Source organism: Macaca nemestrina, chromosome 2, assembly GCF_043159975.1.
Source record: "Macaca nemestrina isolate mMacNem1 chromosome 2, mMacNem.hap1, whole genome shotgun sequence".
In the NCBI taxonomy this organism is placed as follows: domain Eukaryota; kingdom Metazoa; phylum Chordata; class Mammalia; order Primates; family Cercopithecidae; genus Macaca; species Macaca nemestrina.
Genome location: NC_092126.1, coordinates 111,227,326 through 111,251,895, shown reverse-complemented (window position 1 = coordinate 111,251,895; position 24,570 = coordinate 111,227,326). Strand labels below are relative to the sequence as shown.

The window sequence follows — 24,570 nt, the reverse complement described above, 5'->3', positions numbered from 1 at the left end:
GGCGTGGTGGTACATGCCTGTAATCCCAGCTACTCGGGAGGCTGAGGCAGGAGAATCGCTTGAACCCAGGAGGCAGAGGTTGTGGTGAGCCGAGATCGCACCACTGCACTCCAGCCTGGGCAACAAGAGCGAACCTCCGGCAAAACTCCAACTCAAAAGAGACAGAATATAAGAATCCTATGTTAGGAATACATTCTAGAGAAATAACTTGAAATGTTAAAGCTATTTATACAAATATAGGATTTTAAATGTGTTACAGCTTCATGCTTTTCTACAGAAAATATAAATTAAACATTGCTTAAGTCTCTAGCATGTACACAGCAACATGTTGGCCACCAGCATCAGCAGGAGAGACAAGACCTGGTCCTTGCCCTCAAGCAGTTCAGAATATAAGAGGCAGTTAGCCAGGGATGGTGGTGTGTGCCTACAGTCCCAGCGACTCGGGAAACTGAGGCAAGAGGATCACTTGAGCCCTACAGATCGAGGCTGCAGTGAGTCATGATCACACTACTGAACTCCAGCCTGGGTGACAGAGCAAGACCTTATCTCCAAAAAAAAGGAAAACACGAATTTAAGTGGCAGAAGAGAAATGCAGACGGCCAGAGTCTAAGGAACAAAGACGTGAGTGAGATGAGTGAGCAGCTGAGAGAACAGGAGCAAATGCGAAGAAAGCATAGGTTGCAGGAGCTGCCACTGGGAGTGGTAAAGGCGACAAAAACACGGCTTGTCAGGTGAATGTCAGGTCCATGTGACAGCAGATGGCAGGGGTCACGGGCCAGGAACCTTTCTACAGTGAGCTTTCAGTCCCACCCGACTCATGACAAGCTGGAGAGTGACCACGGCCTGCCTTCCTAAAACTTTCTTCTTGGGCTTTTGAGATAATTAAATTTAATTTTTAAAATTCTATTCACAACAGTAACAAAAACCATCACCTACCTAAGATGAACTACGGTGGGTCAGAAAGGTAAGGACTAAGCATACAACTTGGCAACAGGATGTAAATCCAGGAAGATATACGTTCCTGGATGATAGAACTTTTATGTGTGAGGAGACAAAAACCTCTTAATCCATAAATTGAACACAATTTCAATCAAAGTCTGCAGAGGCTTCTTATTAAGCATCTGACAAACCAATTCTAAAGTTCGTCTATTAAGAATAGACGCATGAAAACAGCAGGATTCGGGGACAGAAGATGGGGCCAAGGCATGCCACACACACACCTGCGAACCCTTGGGGCAGGGCCCGTTCCAGGGCTCAGCTGCCCCACTTTTGCGTCACCGCCTCGCTTCTGACAAGAATGCCTCTGGTTCCACAGAGCAGCAATACAAGCATTCCTCCCTGGCCTGGCTTCCCCAGCAGGACAGCACTGTTCTCCCCCTGCCTTTGCAACCACTCTTTGGCTAGACAAGAGGGTCTCGTCCCCACAGGCTCACTGCTGGTCCTGGCCATGCTCCCGCACCGGTCCTGAGCTGTACCAACATCCACTTGCCACTATTCTCGCCATAACCTAGGCGCCAACCCACTGCTCGTCCACAGCTCCCCTCACTGGCACATGCTGCTCCACCAACCCGTTCTTCCTCCTGCCTCCTCAACTGTCCAGGCGCTATCCGTGCAACTTCTCTAATACCTTTTTGTTGCTGTTCCTTTTCTGAGACAGAGTCTCACTCTGTCACCCAGGCTGGAGTGCAATGGCATTATCTCAGCTCACTGCAACCTCTGCCTCCTGAGTTCAAGTGATTCTTCTGCCTCAGCTTCCTGAGTAGCTAGGATTACAGGCACGTGCCAACACGCCCGGCTAATTTTTGTATTTTTAGTAGAGATGGGGTTTCACCATGTTGGCCAGGCTGGTCTCGAGCTCCTGACCTTGTGATCCACCCGCCTCGGCCTCCCAAAGTGCTAGTACTATAGGCGTGAGCCCTCATGCCCAGCCCTCTAATACCCTTGAAGAAACCGCCTCCACTGCTGCCGCTGGCGTTCTCTTCCATCCAGTGTCCCTGTCTCTGGTCTTGCCAAAAACTACTGCTGTCAGTGACTTTTCCTAAAGGCAAACTTGGCTGTGTCACTCTATCAACTACCACTAGTCAGAAACCCCAGCAGCCACAGGATCAAATCATTCTGCCCCTGCGACAGCGAAGGCCCTGGAGTTCTAGCTCCTCCCTGCCTGTCTACCCCATGACCCGGCAGGCAGACCCACATTCATTCTCATTCCCCACAGCCACGCATATTCACCCGGGCTCTAAGCCACAGTGGCCTGTGTCTGGAGTGCCTTGCTCCAGCCCTCAGCCCTGGCAAGGACCATTCTTCAAGAATAAGCCTCTTCTATTTAGGAGGCTGGGGTGCATTATGTCCTCCCGTGGACACCTTCTTCTTGGCTGTGGCTGCTGACTCAGTCCCCTTTGCGCTGCCAGCACGTCTCACCAAGCCTGCGGGCAATGCGGAAAAAGACATCTGGTTTGGGGGGAAAGGGAAACTGAAGAATTGGGAGTACAGCTATTAGAGAATAAAAGGCTGAGTTCTAGAATAAAAAACAACTACTATAACCACAACGAGATCTCATCTCACACCCATTTAGGGACACTATGATCAAAAAAACAAAAACAACTAGGCTGGGCGCAGTGGCTCACACCTGTAATCCCAGCACTTTGGGAGGCAGAGGCAGGTGGATCACGAGGTCAGGAGTTCAAGACCAGTTTGGCCAATATGGTGAAACCCTGTCTCTATTAAAAATACAAAAATTAGCCAGGCGTGGTGCTGTGCGCCTGTAGTCCCAGCTACTCGGGAGGCTGAGGCTGGAGAATCGCTTGAACCCAGGAAGCGGAGGTTACAGTGAGCCGAGATTGTACCACTGAACTCCAGCCTAGGCGACAGAGCGAGACTACGTCTCAAAACAAAACAAAACAAAACAAAACAAAACTATGCACACAGATGGGGAAGAGAAAAAGAGATGGAGAAAAATGTGATAATGACCTGCTTCAGACAGGCTGGGATAGCCGGGCATAGTAGCTCATGCCTGTAATCCCAACACTTTGGCAGGCAGAGGTAGAGGCAGGCGGATCACCTAAGGTCAGGAGTTTGAGACCAGTCTGGCCAACATGGTGAAACCCCATCTCTACTAGAAATGCAAAAATCAGCCAGGCGTGGTGGCGGGCACCTGTAATCCCAGCTATGAGGGAGGCTAAGGCAGGAGAATCACTTGAATCCAGGAGGCGGACAGAGGTTACAATGAGCCAAGATCATGCCTTTGCACCATTGCACTCTAGCCTGGGCGAAAGAGAAAGACTCTATCTCAAAAAACAAAAGTCTGAGTTTCAAGTGCCTTCAAACATGCAGCCAGTCAGTCAGCCAGGCAGAGAAGGATTTCTCAACTTCAGCATAATTGCTATTCTGGGCAGGGTAATTCTATGCCATAGGGGACTGTCCTATGTACTGTAAGCTGGGAAGCAGCATTCCTGGCCTTGATCTTACAGCTGCCAGTAGCACTCCTCCACCTGTGTACAACGAAAATCCCTACAGACATTGCCAAATGGCCCCGGCCACTCTCAGCAGTTTTGTTCAACATAGTACTAAAAGTACTAGAAAGAGCAGTCAGACAAGAAAATAAGGCATCCAAACTGGAAAGAAAGAAGTAAAATTATCCCTGCTTACAGATGACATATCTTATATATAGAAAACCCAAAAGAGAGCCAGGCACAGTGGCTCACGCCTGTAATCCCAGCACTTTGGAAGGCTGAGGCAGGTGGACGACCTGAGGTCAGGAGTTCGAGACCAGCCTAGCCAACATGGTAAAACCCCATCTCTACTGAAAGTACAAAAAATTGGCCAGGCGCGGTGGCTCACACCTGTAATCCCAGCACTATGGGAAGCCAAGGCAGGTGATCACCTGAGGTCGGGAGTTCCAGACCAGCCTGACCAACATGGAGAAACTCCATCTCTACTAAAAATACAAAATTCCAGGCGTGGTGGCACACGCCTGTAATTGCAGGCACTCAGGAGGCTGAGGCAGGAGAATTGCTTGAACCCAGGAGGCAGAGGCTGCAGTGGGCCGAGATTGCACTGCTGCATTCTAGCCTGGGCAACAGAGCAAGACTCTGTCTCAAAAAATAAAAAAAATAAATAAAAAATAAAGAAGTTCCTCAAAAAATTAAAAATAAAACTACCATATGGTCCAGCAATATCTGCTCTGGGTATACACCCAAAGGGAATGAAATCCTCATCTCATAGGGATGTCTGCATTCCCATGTTAACTGCAGCATTATTCACAACAGTCAAGATACGGAAACAACCTAAGCGTCTATCAAAGGATGAATGGTGCATCTACACAACAGGATATTATTCAGCCTTTAAAGAAGAGGAGATCCGGCTAGGTGCGGTAGCTTATACCTGTAATCCCAGCACTTTGGGAGGCTGAGACAGGTGGATCACTTGAGCTCAGGAGTTCAAGACCAGTCTGGGCAACACTGGAAGACCCCATCTCTACAAAATTAGTCAGCTGTGGTGGTGCACACCGGCAGTCTCAGTTACTCCAGAGGTTGAGGTGGGAGGATCTCTTGAGCCCAGGAGGTGGAGTCTGCAGTGAGCCATGATCGCACCACTGCATTCCAGCCTAGGCCACAGAGCAAGACCCTGTCTCAAAATAAATAAATAAAGGTAAAAACATGGATAAACCTGGAAGACATTATGCTAAGTAAGCCAGACACAAAGAAAATACCACATGGGCCAGGAACAGTGGCTCACACCCGTAATCCCAGCACTTCAAGAGGCCAAGACAGGCAGATCACTTGAGGTCAGGAGTTCAAGACCAGCCTGGCCACCAGGCAGATAAAAAAAAAATTTTGTATTTTATCTCTACAAAAAATACAAAAATTAGCTGGGCGTGGTGGCACATGCCTGCAGTCCTAGCTACTCGGGAGGCTGAGACATGAGAATTGCTTGCACCTAGGAGACGGAGGTTGCTGTGAGCCAATATCGTGCCACTGCACTCTAGCCTGGGCAACAGACTGAGACTCGGTCTCACAAACAAAACAAAATGAAAATACCACATGATCTCTCACGTGGAATCTAAAATAAGCTGAATACACAGAAACAGAGTAGGGCCTGGTGGTTACCAGGGGCAGGAAGAAAAGAGAAATGGGGAGATTTAGGTCCAAGAATATAAAGTTACATATATGTAAGAATAAGTCTAAAGATCTAAGGTACACCATAACGACTATAATTAAGAATATTGTATTATAAACTGGAAATTTGGTAAGAGAATACATTTTTTCTTTTTTTTTTTTTTGAGACGGAGTTTTGCTCTTGTTGCCCAGGCTGGAGTGCAGTGGTGCAATCTCGGCTCACTGCAACCTCCGCCTCCTGGGTTCAACAGATTCTCCTGCCTCAGCCTCCCAAGTAGCTGGGACTACAGGCATGCACCACCACGCCTGGCTAATTTTTGTCTTTTTAGTAGCGACAGGGTTTCACCATGTTGGCCAAGCTGGTCTCGAACTCCTGACCTCGTGATCCACCCGCCTTGGACTCCCAAAGTGCCGCGATTACAGGCATGAGACAGCGCCAGGCCAAGAGTACATTTTAGGTGCTCTTTTTTTTTTTTTTTTTTTTTCTTTTTTGAGAGAGAGAGTCCTGCTTTGTTGCCCAGGCTGGAGTTCAGTGGTATGATCTTGGCTCACTACAACCTCTGCCTCCCAGCTTCAAGCAATCCTCCCACCTCAGCCTCCCAAGTAGCTGGGACTACAGGCACACACCACCATGCTCTGCTAATTTTTGTATTTTTTGTAAAATACAAAAAAGGCTTTTCGCCCTGTTGCCCAGGCTGGTCGCAAACTCCTGGGCTTAACTGATCCGCCTATGTCAGCCTCCCAAATTGCTGGAATTACAGGCATGAGCAACCATGCCCAGCCTTACGTGCTCTTACCACAAAATAAGATAACTATTTGAGGTGATGGATATGTTAATTTGCTTCACTATAGTATTCATTTCATTCTGTGTTTATGAAAGTGTATATGAGTATGAAACATCATATTGTACACATTAAAGACAATAAAAAAATAACTATGCCAGGAGCCGTGATTCACACCTATAATCCTAGCACTTTGGGAGGCTAAGGTGGGAGGATCACTGGAGCCCAGGAGTTCAAGACCAGCCTGGACAATATAGTTGGGACACCATCTCTACAGGGAAAAAAAAAGAGGCCAGGCACAGTGGATCACACCTGTAATCCCAGCACTTTGGAAGACCAAGACAGGCAGACTGCTTGAGCTTAGGAGTTTGAGACCAGCCTGGCCAACATGGCAAAACTCTGTCTCTACCGAAAATATAAAAACATCAGCTGAGCATGGTGGCACACACCTGTAGTCCCAGCTACTTGGGAGGCTGAGGTGGGAGGATCACTTGAGCCCAGGAGCCAGAGACTGCAGTGAGCCGAGACTGCACCACTGCATTCCAGCCTGGACAAGAGTGTCTCAAAAAGGAAAAAAAAAAGAATTAGATGTTCCATGAGGAACAAAATTATCCATGGTTGAGAACCACTGAGGTAGAACTACCCTATGGGAGATGGATATTTTCGAGACATTAAACACAGAGAGAATGGTTGAATCTATAAGAGACAAGATTCCTCAGGGAGGAAAGAAAATTAGCTGGGCATGGTTGTGTGTGCCTGTAATCCCAGCTACCTGGGAGCTGAGGCAGGAGCTCTGGAGTTCAAGACCTGCCTGGACAACATAGCTAGACCCTATCTCAATCAATCAATCAATCAATCAATCAAGATGTTTTAGAGGGTGGAAGAGGAAAAGGTACTTGAGAGTGACCTACAGAGAAAAGAGAAGCAAAGGTCTTCCAGTGGCTGAGGACAAAATGCATGGCAGTGCCAAGGCTACAGAGCACTGAGGGGATACAGATGTACACAAGAGGCCAGACAGTCAGCGTACACCTGTAATCCCAGCACTTTGGGAGGCCGAGGCAGAAGAATCACTTCAGCCCGAGTCTCGCTCTGTCGCCCAGGCTGGAGTGCAGTGGCCGGATCTCAGCTCACTGCAAGCTCCGCCTCCCGGGTTCACACCATTCTCCTGCCTCAGCCTCCGAGTAGCTGGGACTACAGGTGCCCGCCACCACGCCTGGCTAGTTTTTTGTATTTTTTAGTAGAGACGGGGTTTCACCGTGTTAGCCAGGATGGTCTCGATCTCCTGACCTCGTGATCCGCCCGTCTCGGCCTCCCAAAGTGCTGGGATTACAGGCTTGAGCCACCGCGCCTGGCCGATCCTGTCTTTCTTTTAAAAAAAAAAAAAAAAAAGGTATTAACTGGCTCTCAAGTTAATATAAAATGGATAATTTTATCAGCCCCTTCAGATATAACCATTCATTAAGAATAGTTCAAAGTTCAACAATAAGGAAAATGTCAAGACAATGGGAGAGAGGAATAAAAAAATAAAAAGGAAAAGGCCTTCAGAGAGAAAACTAAACACCTCAAGTGTACAACACGGAAAAGTATTCAGAGTGGTCCACTAAAGCATTTTTTTTTCTATTTTTTTAAATTGAGTAAAATACACATAGGTTGGGTACAGTGGCTTATGCCTGTCATCCTAGCACTTTGGGAAGCTGAGGTGGGAGGATGGCTTGAACCCAGGAGTTCAAAACCAGCCTCAGCAATATAGCAAGACCCCATCTCTATTTAAAAAAAAAAAAATAGGTAACTAGAGGGCATGAACGAAGATGGCCAAGTCAGCAGAGTAGAGAAAATACAAGCACAGAGTTGTTTGCAGTGGATCAGAGCCAAGAGAAAAAATCAGAGCACTGAGTATTTTTGAGGCCTACAGAAAAGAACCAGAAGAGGAAGAATCTGAAAAATAAACAAAAGGGCGAGAGAGGAGATGCAGAAGAGACACAGAGAAAGGGGACTGTTAGTTTGGGTATCTGCCTCCTCCACATCTCATGCCAAAATGTGATCCCCAATGACAAAGGTGGGCCTGGTGGGAGGTGTTTGGGTCATGGGGGCAGATCCTTCATGAATGGCTTGATGCTCTCCCCACAGTAATGAATGAGTTCTTGCCCTGTTAGTTCACACAGGAGCTAGTTGTTTCAGTGACTCTAGCTTATCTCTTGCTGTGGGACACACCAGCTCCCCTTCCCTTCCACTATGACTTCCTGAGGCCTCACCAGAAGCCAAGCAGATGCTGGCACCAGGCTTCCTGTACAGTCTGTGGAACTGTGAGACAAATAAACCTCTTTTTTTTTTTTAAATACATTACCCAGTCTCATATATTCCTTTATAGCAATGGACTACTACAAGAACAGAGAAAAGAGATGGGTATTATGGGGGCCCAGAATAGCAACAGGGACCTTCCTGTTCAAATGCAGGAAGGAGAAAGGAACAGTAAAAGCCTGGAGACCATGAGAAGAGGAGAAGCTGAGGGAATATGCATCCTGTGGCTTTCTTTTTTTTTTTTTTTTTTTTTTTGTTGAGACAGAGTCTCGCTTTGTCGCCCAGGCTGGGGTGCAGTGGCCAGATCTCAGCTCACTGCAAGCTCCGCCTCCCAGGTTTACGCCATTCTCCTGCCTCAGCCTCCCGAGTAGCTGAGACTACAGGCGCCCGCCACCTCGCCCGGCTAGTTTTTTGTATTTTTTAGTAGAGACGGGGTTTCACCATGTTAGCCAGGATGGTCTCCATCTCCTGACCTCGTGATCCGCCCGTCTCGGCCTCCCAAAGTGCTGGGATTACAGGCTTGAGCCACCGCGCCCGGCCTCCTGTGGCTTTCTCTTGTCAGAACAGAGATGAAGACTTAGGAACCCGGCCAGGCGCACTGGTTCACACCTGCAATCCCAGCACTTTGCGAGGCTGAGGTGGGAGGATGACTTGAGACCAGGAGTTTGAGACCAGCCTGGGCAACATGGAAAAAACCCATCTCTACAAAAAATACAAAAACATTAGCCAGGCATGGTGGTGCAGGCCTGCAGTCCCAGCTACTGGGGAGGCTGAGGTGGGAGGATGGCTTGAGCCTGGGAGGTCGAGGTTGCAGTGAGCCATGATCATGTCACTGCACTCCAGTCTGGGCAACAGAGCAAGACCCTGTCTCAAAAAAAAATTAGAGCCAGGCACGGTGCCGCACGTCTGTAAACCCAGTACTTTGGGGGGTGGAGGCAGGAGAATTGTTCGAGGCCAGGAGTTAGAGACCAGCCTGAGCAACATAGTGAGACCTCGTCTCTACTAAAAATGAAAAAAGTGCCTGTAATCCCAGCACTTTGGGAGGCCGAGGCAGGTGGATCACAAGGTCAGGAGATTGAGACCATCCTGGCTAATACGGTAAAACCCTGTCTCTACCAAAAATACGAAAATTAGCCAGGCGTGGTGGCGGGCGCCTGTAGTCCCAGCTACTCAGGAGGCCGAGGCAGGAGAATGGCATGAACCCGGGAGGCGGAGCTTGCAGTGAGCTGAGATCGTGCCACTGCACTCCAGCCCCGGCAACAGAGCGAGACTCCATCTCAAAAAAAATAAAAAATAAAAATAAAGTAAGACAGGACTACATTGCTATAGAGAAAAACCTACATGGAATGATGAGAAAAGAAAAACAGAAACCAACACAGAAATATATCCATCATGCTGTATATTGGAAGTTTTTCATAAGCAGTTCCTCTCTGTAGTTTTTAAAACCACAGAAAATAGATTACGAGCTCATGCCTGTAATCCCAACACTTTGAGAGGCCTAGGCAGGTAGATCAGTTGAGGTCAGGAGTTCAAGACCAGCCTGGCCAACAGGGTAAAACCCCCTCTCTACTAAAAATACAAATATTAGCCAGGAGTGGTGGCAGGCGCCTGTAATCCCAGCTACTTGGGAGGCTGAGGCATGAGAATCACTTGAAGCTAGGAGGTGGAGGTTGCAGTGAGCCAAGGTTGCATCACTGCACTCCAGCCTGGGCAACAGAGTGAAACTCTGACTCAAAAGAAAAAAAAAAAAAAAAAACCCAAAATACAGAAAATAGATAAATATATATATATGTCATTGGTTGAACAGCAAGAAAGGAATCAGGAAGTGGGAAAGGCTCAGGACAGGTGAGTGGTAGAACACTGGGCCAACCTCTACTAATAAGAACAAAGGGCAAGGAGTTTCCCAGGAAGAATGTCTGCATGGCTTTCACTGAGGGAGGGTCACCTTGAACAGCTGGCAGGCCGCAGCTGCAGCCTGCCGCTCAGCATCGATCTTCTTGCTGCCATAGCCTTCTACCTCCACGCTCTTGGGCCACTTTATGTGCAGTGTGACTTTCTGAGAAAGAGAAGAGAGAAATCAGAACTCTTGCCACTCCAAACTACAAAGTTGTTGCAAATTACATGGAGAATAAACAGTGGTGGACCTCACAGCAGCAGACCTCACAGCAGCAGACCTCACAGCAGCAGACTTCACAGCAGCAATGTGCTAGGTTCAGAGTTGAGAACAGAGGACAGAACCCCAATCCCATCATTAACTCCTTATGAGACTCTTAACTATCTCACTGTGAAACCATTTGTTCTACCCCAAGTTGTTTTGTTTCTTCGAGGTGCCATGTTCTAGCTAGAGGCCAAGCTGGAATCTTCATCTTTTTTTTTTGAGACGGAGTCTTGCACTGTCACCCAGGCTGGAGTGCAGTAGCACGATATCAGCTCACTGCAAGCTCCGCCTCCCGGGTTCACGCCATTCTCCTGCCTCAGCCTCCTAAGTAGCTGGGACTACAGGCGCCCGCCACCACGCCCGGCTACTTTTTTGTACTTTTAGTAGAGATGGGGTTTCACCATGTTAGCCAGGATGGTCTCGATCTCCTAACCTCATGATCCACCCACCTTGGCCTCCCAAAGTGCTGGGATTACAGGCGTGAGCCACCACGCCCGGCCTCATCTTTTTGTTTTTCTGTGGGGGACAAGATTTCACTCTGTTGCCCAGGCTGGAGTGCAGTGGTGCAATCACAGCTCACTGCAGCCTCAACCTCCTGTGCTCAAGCAATCCTCTCATCTCAGCTTCCCTAGTAGCTGGGACTACAGGCCTGCACCACAATGTCTGGGTAACGTTTTCATTTTTTGTAGAAATGGGGTCTATGTTGCCCAGGCTGGTCCCAAACCCCTGGGCTCAAAGGATCCTCCCTACTCTGCCTCCTAAAGTGCTGGGATTACAGGCATGAATCACCACAATCAGGCCCCATCTTTATTTTTTTTATTTTTTTATTTTTTTTGAGACAGAGTCTTGCTGTGTCTCCCAGACTGGAGTGCAGTGGCATGATCTCGGCTCACTGCAACCTCCACCTCCCAGGTTCACGCCATTCTCCTGCCTCAGCCTCCCGAGTAGCTGGGACTACAGGCGCCTGCCACCTCGCCCGGCTAATTTTTTGTATTTTTAGTACAGATGGAGTTTCACTGAGTTAGCCAGGATGGTCTCGATCTCCTGACCTCGTGATCCACCCACCTCGGCCTCCCAAAGTGCTGGGATTACAGGCGTGAGCCACCACGCCCAGCCTCATCTTTATCTTTAAAAATCATCCAGGCTGAGAGCAGTGGTGGCTCCCAGCATTTTGGGAGGCTGAGGAGGGAGGATCCCTTGAACCAAGGGGTTTGAGACCACCCTGAGCAACATAACAAGACCCTGTCTCTACAAAAAATACAAAAAATTAGTTGAGTGTGGTGGCACCTGTCTTTAGTCCCAGCTACTTTGGAGGCTGAAGCAGGAAGATCACTTGATCCCAGGAGTTTGAGGTTACTGTGAGTTATGATTGCACCACCGCACTCCAGCCTGGCTAACAGAGAGACTCTTACTCTGTCTCTACAAAAATAAATAAATGTTAACAGATCATCCAGAATGGGTTGCCGGCATGCTTCTATGGTTCCAGAATCTATAAGACTCTAAGGGCAAGAATTCTCATCATCAACTCTAACCCTCTGCAGTCCTTAGTCAATGGGGAACAAAAACCAAGGATCCGTGTGGGGCCGTCTTAGATAAGATGGCACCTCATTTGCCTGTGTTCCCCTTTGCTAAACCAGGCATGCGTATTCTGGCTCTTCTTCAAACTTAGCTTTGCTCTGAGTCTCTGCTAACCATTTTAATTCAAGAAACCCATTCTGGCCGGGCGCGGTGGCTCAAGCCTGTAATCCCAGCACTTTGGGAGGCCGAGACGGGCGGATCACGAGGTCAGGAGATCGAGACCATCCTGGCTAACACAGTGAAACCCCGTCTCTACTAAAAAATACAAAAAAAACTAGCCGGGCGCGGTGGCGGGCGCCTGTAGTCCCAACTACTCGGGAGGCTGAGGCAGGAGAATGGCGTGAACCCGGGAGGCGGAGCTTGCAGTGAGTTGAGATCCGGCCACTGCACTCCAGCCTGGGCGGCAGAGCAAGACTCTGTCTCAAAAAAAAAAAAAAAAAAAAAGAAACCCATTCTATGGCCTCCTTGACAAGGAAACCTAAGAGAGAAAGGACAAACAGCCTCCTTTCTGAGTCATACTAATGTTTTTCCTTGCCACCAGCAATTACCTTTTTCTTCGGTCCATTTGTGTGCACGTAGACTAGTTTGTCTTTTGCATGTGAGATGCCGAGGGCTCTTCCAATCACACTGTTGAGAAGATTTTTGGGCTGTGGGAATTCTTTTAATAGGTCCCTAGAAGCTAAGAAAATAAGAACAAAAGCATTACAGTTGTTCTTTTTCCTTTTAAAAACTCCATGGGGTGTGTATCAGGGCAACCCTGGGCTAGATTCTGAGGATGTTGTCTCATGACCCCAACCACCCAGGAGCATCTTGGAAAAGAAAAGAGGAATGACTTCAGGGTTTACAGGGAAGAGTGGGGCCAGACCCACTTGAATAACCATCTCCTGAAGAAGGGCCAATGACCCAAACACCACAGAAGGGAAGCTACCAGCATCCTCTCCCCGCCCAACCTCCTTATTTCATACATCACCTACAAAAGCCTGCTTGGTCAATAACCCCCCCAGTCTGATGTCTGAAAGAAGACACTAAACAAACAAGCAAGCAAAAAATACAAAAACAAAAATCCACCACACACACAAACTGGAGATCAAGACAATGCAAGGCTCTTCCTAAAATAAGACACACACAAGAGAGACCTGGCCCCATGTATCTCAAGTGATGAGATCCAGATGCTGAATACCAGGCCCCAGCTCTCAACCATATCTAAGCACACTGCAAAAGGCTCCCACAGAACCAAACTATGTGGGGGGACTGATTAAAGACCTCTACATCTGGCTGGGTGCAGTGGCTCACACCTGTAATCCCAACACTTTGGGAGGCCAAGGCACACAGATCACGAGGTCGGGAGTTCGAGACCAGCAGCCTGGCCAACATAGTGAAACCTCGTGAAACCTTGTCTCTACTAAAAATAAAAAAAATTAGCCAGGCCTGGTGGCAGGCGCCTGTAGTCCCAGCTACTTGGGAGGCTGAAGCAAGAGAATCGCTTGAACCCGGGAGGCAGAGGTTGTGGTGAGGCAAGATCACGCCACTACACTCCAGCCTGGGCAACAAGAGTGAAACTCCATCTCAAAAAAAGAAAAAAGAAAACCTCTATATCTGAGCAGGCATGAACTATTCCTCCCCCAAGTTCTCTGGAGTCAAGGGGAAAATTGATGCATCAGATACCATCAGAGGTATCTCGCTTCTTTTCACTTGTTTTTTGGATTAATCCCAGAGCAGAAAGGGAAGAGATATCTACCTAGAGTAAGCTTGTACCAGACACAAGGCTTAACCAGGTCATGAAGAGGTCTGCTAGGAATATGGGGGGACCATATCATTCTCCACTGTAGCCTCAGGCAGCTCCAAAAGGAGATGTAGATATGCACATGTGCACCTGGGTGTACACTGATCACCTGGGGAGCTTTTTCACTGCATGGGCATCCAGCTCCCCACAGGGGACCAGAGAATGGGAGCGATGTTGGAGGCGGCTCTACATTTTGAAAAAGTGCCTCCAAGCATTCTGATGTAACTCTGCTGCCTGGTTTGAGATTATTTCCTTGGGACAGACTCCTGTGTCAAGTGGCCAGGATGGAGGACACCTGATCCTGTCTCCCTCTAAGCGGTAACTTGTAAAGCAACTAAGAGTCAAGCAGTTAAGAAACCACATGTAAGTGGATTTGGGCGGGGCGGGGATGGGGGGGTTGGTCACAGAGGGGCCCAACTTTGAGTAGCCCACTACACCCACTGGTTTAACAAGAGAGCTGCACTGAGACCCCCCACCCCCCCACGCCCACTTCAGCTCTATAAGGTTGGTGAAGGCTGGCGCTCTCTACCTATCCTTGATGCTTTCAACAGTTTTATTCTCTGCACTATTTGGGAGGCACAAAGCTGGAATCCACCAGAGCGGTCCTTCTGTCTCTATTTGAGATCCTGATGTCCCAGGAGTTATTTCGGGCTATTTCTCACACTGGTGAGGGCATGCTTGTCCCTAGAAGCTCTAGCCCTTGGCCACTCATCCTGGCAGGAGTTGGACTTTACTCGTTTTCCCCACTCCCTCGAGGTCTCGAACCTCTCACCTATTCTTGCTGGGAGCAGGCACTCTAAGGGTCCATTCGGGCCTGTGCCACGCTAAGCTTTACAAACAGCAGGGCCGCTGCGCGCCGACGGATGGCGAACTTGGCCACTATGGAAGACAGGACCCCCCGCCGCCAGGCCCGATTTCGGCCCGCGTCCCTTGCTCTGCCATCCCAGGAGTCAAGGGCTCTGCGGACCGCCCGCCCCCGCCGATGCCCTCACCGTTCACCATGCTTCCGTCGCCTTCCCCAGGCCCGCCGGGGGCCATCCCTGACTCGGCCTCGGCGGCCTCCTTGGTGCGGTCGGGGTGGGCGCAGCCTGATGAGCAGCAGCGCGAGCGACCCTGTCGCCCGGCAGCGCGGGGACCCAGCGGCCGCAGGCGCGGAGAGACGCCGGCGGCCAGCGCCATGAGTCTCCTGGCAGCCGCCATCGTGTTCCCGCCGACCCCGCGGCCTACGCGCGGCAGGGACCGGGCGAAGAGAACTGGAGCGGCCGGTCCGAGCGCCGCGCGCCCCCTGCGGGCCGGGCGGACCCGAGGCCGGAGCCCAGGCGAGGGCATGGCAGCACGCCCTCGCTCACCACAGCCCCGGGCCTTCAGTAGGCGGCTCGGCGCGGCCCAGGGATAGGACCCTGCCAAGCTCACTCTCCAGCAAATCCAAACCAGCTGTCATGTGGATGGGAGGCAGGAAGATGGAATGGGGCTTTTGGGGGGAAAATAATGCTAATCCTTAGCTCAATGTCATCTAAGGAAGTTTCAGTTAGTTCCCTCTAGGTCCTAGCAATTGTTCCTAACTACCGCTCACGTGCCTCTGGCAAATTGGCAGCCCCATCTTATTTAATGGCTTACAAAGTAAACCTGGTAAAGATCTGGAGCCAGGGCCGGGTGTGGTGGCTCACGCCTGTAATCCCAACCCTTTGGGAGATTGAGGTGGGTGGATCCCTTGAGCCCAGGATTTTGACCAGCCTGGGCAGCATAGTGAAACCCCAACTCGGCCGGGCGCGGTGGCTCAAGCCTGTAATCCCAGCACTTTGGGAGGCCGAGACGGGCGGATCACGAGGTCAGGAGATCAAGACCATCCTGGCTAACATGGTGAAACCCCGTCTCTACTAAAAAATACAAAAAACTAGCCGGGCGAGGTGGCGGGCGCCCGTAGTCCCAGCTACTCGGGAGGCTGAGGCAGGAGAATGGCGTAAACCCGGGAGGCAGAGCTTGCAGTGAGCTGAGATCCGGCCACTGCACTCCAGCCTGGGCGACAGAGCGAGACTCCGTCTCAAAAAAAATAAAATAAAATAAAATAAAATAAAAAGAAACCCCAACTCTATTAAAAGTTTAAAAAATGAAAAAGAAGATCTGGAGCCAGGCCAAGGAAGACCTCTTCAACATAAGCAGAAACATTTAATCCCCAGGGCTGGAGGGGAAGGCAAAAATACCCAATTTTGGACACTGCCAAGAATTGAGTTGGTCCAGCGTAAAGTCCAGCAGTCAAAGTACTGTTCCTCACCAGGCGCAGTGGCTCACGCCTGTAATCCCAGCACTTTGGGAGACCGAGGTGGGCAGATCATGAGATCAGGAGATTGATACCAGCCTGACCAACATGGTGAAACCCCATCTCTACTAAAAATACAAAATTAGCTGGGCATGGTGGCGCATGCCTGTAGTCCAGGCTACTCGGGAGGCTGAGGCAGGAGAATTGCTTGAACCCGGAAGGTGGAGGTTGTAGTGAGCCAAGAGCAAGCCATTGCACTCCAGCCTGGGCAACAAAAGTGAAACTCTGTCTCAAAAAAAAAAAAAAGGCCAAACACGGTGGCTCACACCTGTAATCCCAGCACTTTGGGAGGCCGAGGTAGGAGGATCACGAGGTCAGGAGATTGAGACCATCCTGGCTAACACGATGAAACCCCATCTCTATTAAAAATTTAAAAAAATTAGCCAGGCATAGTGGCGGGCACCTGTAGTCACAGCTACTCAGGAGGCTGAGGCAGGAGAATGGTGTGAACCTGGGAGGTGGAGCTTGCAGTGATCATGCCACTGCACTCCAGCCTGGGCGACAGAGTGAGACTCTGTCTCAAAAAAAAAAAAAAAGTATTGGTCCTCACTTGCTGGAAAGCCAAATAGGATTTCATTTCCAAAATATTCTGCCTGGATCTTAGCCAGGTTCATTCCTCTTCTGCCTCCTATGGCCGTGAAGAGCAAGGCTTTGGGTCAACTGGGAATCAGACTGAATCTGCATGTTGCGGGTAGTGACAGTGCAGAGCCAGGGCCTCAAGGTCTCTGTCCCTTACAGGGGTCCTTGGACAGAGGTTGGCAGTGTAGCTGGAGGTAAGTTGGGAGGGAGGGATGTGTTGGTTTTATGAATCCAGGTCTGAGTCCGATGAGCTCTGGGAGAGCTTGTTAAAACAGGCTGCTGGGAGCCACCCTCAGTTTCTTTCTTTTTTTTTTTTTTGAGACGGAGTCTCGCTCTGTTGCCCAGGCTGGAGTGTGCAGTGACCGGATCTCAGCTCACTGTAAGCTCCGCCTCCCGCATTCACGCCATTCTCCTGCCTCAGCCTCCCGAGTAGCTGGGACTACAGGCGCCCGCCACCTCGCCTGGCTAGTTTTTTGTATTTTTTAGTAGAGACGGGGTTTCACCGTGTTAGCCAGGATGGTCTTGATCTCCTGACCTCGTGATCCGCCCATCTCGGCCTCCCAAAGTGCTGGGATTACAGGCTTGAGCCACCGCGCCCGGCCCACCCTCAGTTTCTTATTCATTAGGTCTGGAGTAGGGCCCAGGAATCTGCTTTTTTTTTTTCCTCGTGAGATGGAGTCTCGCTCTTGTTGCCCAAGCTGGAGTGCAATGGCGCAATTTTTGCTCACTGCAACCTCTGCCTCCCGGGTTCAAGCGATTCTCCTGCCTCAGCCTCCCGAGTAGGTGGGATTACAGGCTATTTTTAGTAGAGACAGGGTTTCACCATATTGGCCACACTGGTCTCAAACTCCTGGTCTCAAGTGATCTGCCCGCCTAGACCTCCCAAAGTGCTGGGATTACAAGCATGAGTCACGGCGATGGGCCGAGAATCTGTATTTTTTTTTTTAACGTAGTCTTCCTCTTATTGCCAGGCTGGAATGCAATGGCGCAATCTCAGCTCACCGCAACCTCCACCTCCCAGATTCAAGCGATTCTCCTGCCTCAGCCTCCCAAGTCGCTGGGATTACAGGCATGTGCCACCATGCCTGGCTAATTTTGCATTTTCAGTAGAGACGGGGTTTCTCCATGTTGATCAGGCTGATCTCGAACTCCCGACCTCAGGTGATCCGCCTGCCTCGGCCTCCCAAAGTGCTGGGATTATAGGCGTGGGTCACCACACCCGGCCGAATCTGCATTTTTAACAAGTTCCCAGGTGATGCTGAAGCTGTTGGTCTGGCACTACACTCCAAGAATTGCTGGCCTGCTGGCCGGCTGGCCGGGTGCAGTGGCTCACACCTGTAATCCCAGCACTTTGGGAGGCGGAGGCAGGCAGATCACCTGAGGTCAGGAGTTCGAGACCAGCCTGGCCAACATGGTGAAACCCCCATCTCTACTAAAAATACAAAAATTAGCCAGGCATGGTGTTGGGCACCTGTAATCCCAGCTACTCAGGAGGCTGAGGCAGGAGAATTGCTTGAACCTGGGAGGCGGAGGTTGCAATCAGCTGAGATTGCGCCACTGCACTCCAGCCTGGGTGACAACAGTGAGACTTTATCTCAAAAAAAAAAAAAAAAAAAAAAGAGAACTGCTGCCCATGAAAAGAACATGGAATTTGAGTCCTAATACTTGGGCTTAGCCTAAATTATATGACTTGCCAGCTGAGAAACCTGGGCAATTTCATCAACTGGGAAAATTAGAACAAACTTGCTCTACTCATTCTGTGTGGCTGTGGATAGGATCAAATGGGAATATTCAGAAGACTTTGCACAGTGCTGTGTTGGAGAACCCCCCGCCCTCTGAGGTCTGAAACAACAGGGGAAAGGTCCTTTAGAGACACACCTGGGCAGAGTGGTATAGCTTCAACTCCAGCTTTGCCATTTACTTCTTGGTGGGTTTTTACCAGGAAAGAGGCAAAAGGGAAGGTGGCTTTGGCAGCAATTGTGTGACACTGCAACTGTCACACGTGGACACCACCATCTGTATCAAACACCCCTACCCAGATCATCCATATTGGGAATGAAGAACATGATTCTCCCAGGACTTGGCATTTGGCCAGGTGGCACATCAGTTTGCCAAAAGTCTAGATATCCACGCTGCCTTACAGTAAGTTTCAAGGATTGTTAACAGCCTAAATTCCCTCAAGAGAATCCAGAAGCTTACCTAGCCTGGTAGTGGCTGCAATGGCCAAGGACAAACTTTGAAATGGTATCTGAGGCCAGGCGCAGTGGCTCATGCCTGTAATCCCAGCACTTTGGGAGGCCGAGGCGGGCGGGTCACGAGGTCAGGAGTTCGAGAACAGCCTGGCCAACATGGTGAAACCCCGTCTCTACTAAAAATACAAAAATTAGCTGGGCATAGTGTCGCGTGCCTGTAATCCCAGCTACTCAGGAGGCTGAGGCAGGAGAATCGCTTGAACCCAGGAGGCGGAGGTTGCAGTGAGCCAAGATCACGCCACTGCACTTCAGCCTGGGTGACAGAGCAAGACTCCATCTCAAAAAAAAAAAAAAAAGAAAAGAAAATGGTATCTGAAAGCTGAAGGAGACAACAGTCTAGACAGAAAGGCCCAATCTGGACACAGGACCCAAGCCCTTTGTGGCACTTGAGGAAGCCCTCAGGATAGCACTCTGTTCTGACAGCCATTTGGCATAAGGTTGAAATGCCATGATTTCTTTTTTTTTTTTTTTTTTTTTGAGACGGAGTCTCACTCTGTCCCCCTTGCTGGAGTGCAGTGGCCGGATCTCAGCTCACTGCAAGCTCCGCCTCCCGGGTTCAGGCCATTCTCCTGCCTCAGCCTCCCGAGTAGCTGGGACTACAGGCGCCCGCCACCTCGCCCGGCTAGTTTTTTGTATTTTTTAGTAGAGACGGGGTTTCACTGTGTTAGCCAGGATGGTCTCGATCTCCTGACCTCGTGATCCACCCGTCTCGGCCTCCCAAAGTGCTGGGATTACAGGCTTGAGCCACCGCGCCCGGCCGAAATGCCATGATTTCTTAGATTTGCTTCCAAAGAAGCCAAAATGAAGAGCTATACACAAAGCAACACTGGTCATGAGTTGTTAATTGTTGAAGCTGGGTGACAGGTACTTGCAGATTCATTATACTATTTTTTGTAGTTTACAACACATGTGTTGAACAGACGTTTAGATTTTTATGTTAAAAAAAAAATCAGCCAGGTGCAGTGGCTCATGCCTGTAATCTCTGGGAGGCTGAGGCGGGCGGATCACAAGATCAAGAGATTGAGACCATCCTGGCCAACATGGTGAAACCCCATCTCTACTAAAAATACAAAGGTGGCGCGTGCCTGTAGTCCCAGCTACTCGGGAGGCTGAGGCAGAATTGCTTGAACCTGGGAAGCGGAGGTTGCAGTGAGCCAAGATTGTGCCACTGCACTCCAGCCTGGTGACAGAGTGAGACTCCGTCTCAAAAAGAAAAAAAAAAAAATTCCAGGGATGCCAACCAACTAGTTTGTTCCCAAGGGGTTCTTTGTCCCTGGTTTGGTTGTGTCCCCACCCAAATCTCATCTTGAATTGTAGCCCCCATAATTCCCATGTGTCATGGGAGGGACCTGTTTGGGAGGTCATTGAATCATGGGGGCTGTTTCTCCCATACTCTTCTCATGGTAGTGAGTAAGTCTCACAAGATCTAATGGTTTAATAAGGGGAAACCCTTTTCTTCTTTTTTTCTTTTTTTTTTTTTTTTTTTTTCTTGAGATGGAGTCTCGCTCTGTCGCCCAGGCTGGAGTGCAGTGGCCGGATCTCAGCTCACTGCAAGCTCTGCCTCCCGGGTTCCCGCCATTCTCCTGCCTCAGCCTCCCGAGTAGCCGAGACTACAGGCGCCCGCCACCTCGCCTGACTAGTTTTTTGTATTTTTTAGTAGAGACGGGGTTTCACCGTGTTAACCAGGATGGTCTCGATCTCCTGACCTCGTGATCTGCCCGTCTCGGCCTCCCAAAGTGCTGGGATTACAGGCTTGAGCCACCGCGCCCGGCTCTTTTTTTTTTTTTTTTTTTTGAGACAGAGTCTTGCTCTGCCGCCCAGGCTGGAGTACAGTGGTGTGATCTCAGCTCACTGCTAGCTCCACCTCCCAGGTTCACGCCATTCTCCTGCCTCAGCCTCCCGAGTAGCTGGGACTACAGGTGCCCGCCACCATGCCCGGCTAATTTTTTGTATTTTTAGTAGAGAAGGGTTTCACTGTGTTAGTCAGGACGGTCTTGATCTCCTGACCTCATGATTCGCCCACCTCTGCCTCCCAAAGTGCTGGGATTACGGGCGTGAGCTACTACACCTGGCCTTTTTTGTCTTTTATTTTTATTTTTTTGAGACGGAGTCTTGTTCTGTCACCCAGGCTGGAATGCAGTGGCATGATCTCAGCTCACTGCAACCTCTGCCTCCTGGGTTCAAGCAATTCTCCTGCCTCAGTCTCCCAAGCAGCTGGGACTACAGGTATGCGCCACCACACCCAGCTAATTTTGGTATTTTTAGTAGAGACAGGGTTTCACCATATTCGCCAGGCTGGTCTTGAACTTCTGACCTCATGATCCACCCGCCTCGGCCTCCCAAAGTGCTGAGATGACAGACATGAGCCACCACACTTGGCTGGGAAAACCCCTTTCACTTGGCTCTCTCTCTCTCGCCTACCACCATGTAAGATGTGCCTTTTGCCTTTCACCATGATTGTGAGGCCTCCCCAGCCACATGGAACTGTGAATCCATTAAACCTCTTTTTCTTTATAAATTACCCAGTCTTGGGTATGTCTTTATCAGCAGCATAAAAATGGACTAATGCAGTCCCCTTTTCCTATTCATTTATTTCAACTGGGTTCTAACAGCAAAAGTCACCCTGAGCAAGTATTTCACCTCCACAAACCTCACTGACTCTTGTAAGATAAGGGCAACTCTTTACAGCAGCTCTTAGAACTCTTCTGCTTCTGTCATCTTCTCCTTACTGGTCTAGAGCAGGAGTTGGCAAACTACAGCCTACACACCAAATCCAGCCCCCTGCCTGTTGTTAGAAAGTTTTATTGGAACAGAGCCACGCTCATTTACTGTTATTCTATTATGTTATTTGCTGTTATCTATGACTGCTTTCATTCTATAATGGCAGAGTCAAATAACTGCAACAGAAAGCATATGCCCCACACAGCATAAAATATTTATTACCTGATGCTTACAAAAAAGTTTGCCAACTCCTCCTCTAAAGGACCTCAAAGACCGGGTGCGGTGGCTCATGCCTATAATCCCAGCACTTTGGGAGGCCGAGGCAGGTGGATCACCTGAGGTCAGGAGTCCAAGGCCAGCCTGGCCAATGTGGTGAAACTCCATCTCTACTAAAAATACAGAAATTAGCTCTGGGCATGGTGGCGGGTGCCTGTAATCCCAGCTACTCAAGAGGCCGAGGCAGGAGAATGGCTCAAACCCAGGAGGGAGGTTGCAGTGAGCCGAGATTGTGCCATTGCACTCCAGCCTAGGCGACAGAGTGAAACTCCATCACAATCAATCAATCAATCAATAAAGGACCTTAAAGAAAGTTAGAAAAAAGGGCTGGCCACAGTGGCTCATGCCTGTAATCCCAACACTTTGGAAGGCCGAGGTGGGCAGATCGCCTGAGGTCAGGAGTTTTGAGACCAGCCTGACCAACATGGAGAAACCCCATCTCTACTAAAAAAATACAAAAAATTAGCCAGGCATAGTGGCATATGCCTGTATTCCCAGCTACTCAGGAGGCTGAGGCAGGAGAATCACTTGAACCTAGGAGGTGGAGGTTGCGGTGAGCCAAGATTGCGCCATTGCACTCCAGCCTGGGCAACAAGAGTGAAACTCCGTCAAAAAAAGAAAAAAGAAAGTTAGGAAAAAAGCCAGGCACGGTGGCTCATGCCTGTAATCAGGAGGCTGAGGCAGGCGGATCACTTGAGTCCAGGAGCTGGAGACCAGCCCGGGCAAAATGGTGAAACCCCGTCTCTACTAAAAATACAAAAAAATCAGCTGGGCATGGTGGTGCATGCCTGTAGTTCCAGCTACCAGGGAGATTGAGGCACAAGAATCACTTAAACCCAGGCAGCAGAGGTTGCAGTGAGCCAACATTATGCCACCACATTCCAGCCCAGGTGACAGAGCGAGACTCCATCTCACAAATAAATAGATAAATAGAAATAGAAAGTTAGAAACAATAAAACAAAGGCAAAAAAAAAAAAGAGGGCCTTAGGCATGCCCCCCTTTCTTTACACCAACATTAAGCCTTCTCCGTATTCTTGGAGGAGAGAAAGTTGATTTCTTTGCCTGTCAAAAAGGAGGGAAGTTCTGAAAAAAGAAAGGGTTTACTGGTTCAGCGATCTCTCTAGCCACTTCTGGATCGGGCATGACATCTGGTACTATATGTGCTAAACAACTACATCTAGCAGCACAGAATTAAGGCGTAAAGGATCTGCTGAATACACGGGAGAATGCTTTAGGAACCTATACTTTGGAGGCCCCAGAAAAAGGCAACAAGAGGAAGCCCAAGATAGTTCAGGCTTTGGGGCAGAGCAGAGAACTTCTAGAGGGACAGTGGAAGGGACCACCAACACCTAAAGAAACCAGGGGTCTCAGCCTATATTTTGGCAACTTACCCAACCATATTTAGATATATTACATGTGGTCAAAATGGCAAGAAAGGATCCACTTGGCTGGCAAGGAGATGGGTAAGAGGAGCTACAGGAGCCAGGTGGGCACCCGACTGCCCTACCAGGTCATCCGTCCTCATGGCTTCCCCTTCCACATAAGTCACAGGTTTCTTTTTTTTTTTTCTTTTTTTTTTTTTTTTGAGATGGAGCCTTGCTCTTTTGCCCAGGCTAGAGTGTACTGGTGCGATCTCAGCTCACTGCAACCCCCGCCTCCCACATTCAAGCAATTCTCCTGCCTCAGCCTCCCAAGTAGCTGGGATTACAGGCATGCACCACCACGCCCAGCTAATTTTTTGTATGTTTAGTAGAGACAGGTTTCACCATGTTGGCCAGGCTGATCTTGAACTCCTGGCCTCAGATGATCCACCCACCTCGGCCTCCCAAAATGCTGGGATTGCAGGCGTGAGCCACCATGCTCGGCCAGCCACAAGTCTCTTGACGTAAACCACCACATCAAGAAGAGGGCACACATCTATCCGAGGCAATGGAAAGGAAAGATCAGTTTTGTGGCCCCCAAGATCCTGCCAGAAGTGTCATCCCATGGTGCTTTCTGTGTCTCAAATCTGAGTAGGTGGGGCAGAGTGACAAGGGACAGCCAGAGGTGAGTTTCTTGATGTACTCACCCTTTACCCTGGAAGGAAGCCTTGGGAAGACATTGGCAGTGGGGGAAGGGGGGTCAAGGAGGTAGGGAGGTGATCATTTTTTTCAGTTCCAAATCTGATTCTGCTGAGTACTGTGATCGATATAAATGGCCACCATTTTCTGTGTACTGTTTTCCTTATATGAACACCAGAGAGACTGTTGCTGTACCACATCTCCTTAAGGGCAGGAGCACCAGTAAAGCCTCTAGGGAGCTAGAAAGCACAGGGAAGAGGCCTGATCGCTATCTGCAGGCTAAGAGAGCTGTTGCTTCTAGCTGAGAGAGAGAAGGCAAAATGCACACATCCACGGATGCCTCCTGGAGGCGCAGCTGTGAGGAGAGACCACCAGGCTCAAGGGTCTGCACTCCTCTGGGGAAGAGAGCACAGCAATTGTGGGGCTGCCCCAGAGGCAGCAACTGCCCATCCTGCAATCAGTGTTCTCCTCTGCGCGTGCTCAAGAAGGCACTGCCTAGCCAACTGCCTGGTTAACCCCAACTAACCGTCTTCAAGCTTAGCCAAAGCACATCTGACACTCTCAGAGCCACTCACCTGCCATGTTGGAAATGTTAACGTTCAGCCTTTTCGAGTTACAGGGCATTTTAAGAAAGAAAAAAAAAAGGGCAATC

At 49.5% G+C, this 24,570-nt stretch overlaps 1 protein-coding gene across 1 annotated transcript in view; it reads right to left on the bottom strand.

Moving 5' to 3' along the window:
* LOC105480389 (DExH-box helicase 30) overlaps positions 1-24,570 on the bottom strand; it is a 53,454-nt gene that overhangs the window by 10,383 nt on the left and 18,501 nt on the right. Inside the window, 3 exon segments of the mRNA XM_011739144.3 lie at positions 10,140-10,250; positions 12,479-12,609; positions 24,494-24,522. Of these exon segments, the coding sequence (XP_011737446.1) occupies positions 10,140-10,250; positions 12,479-12,609; positions 24,494-24,522 (271 nt within the window).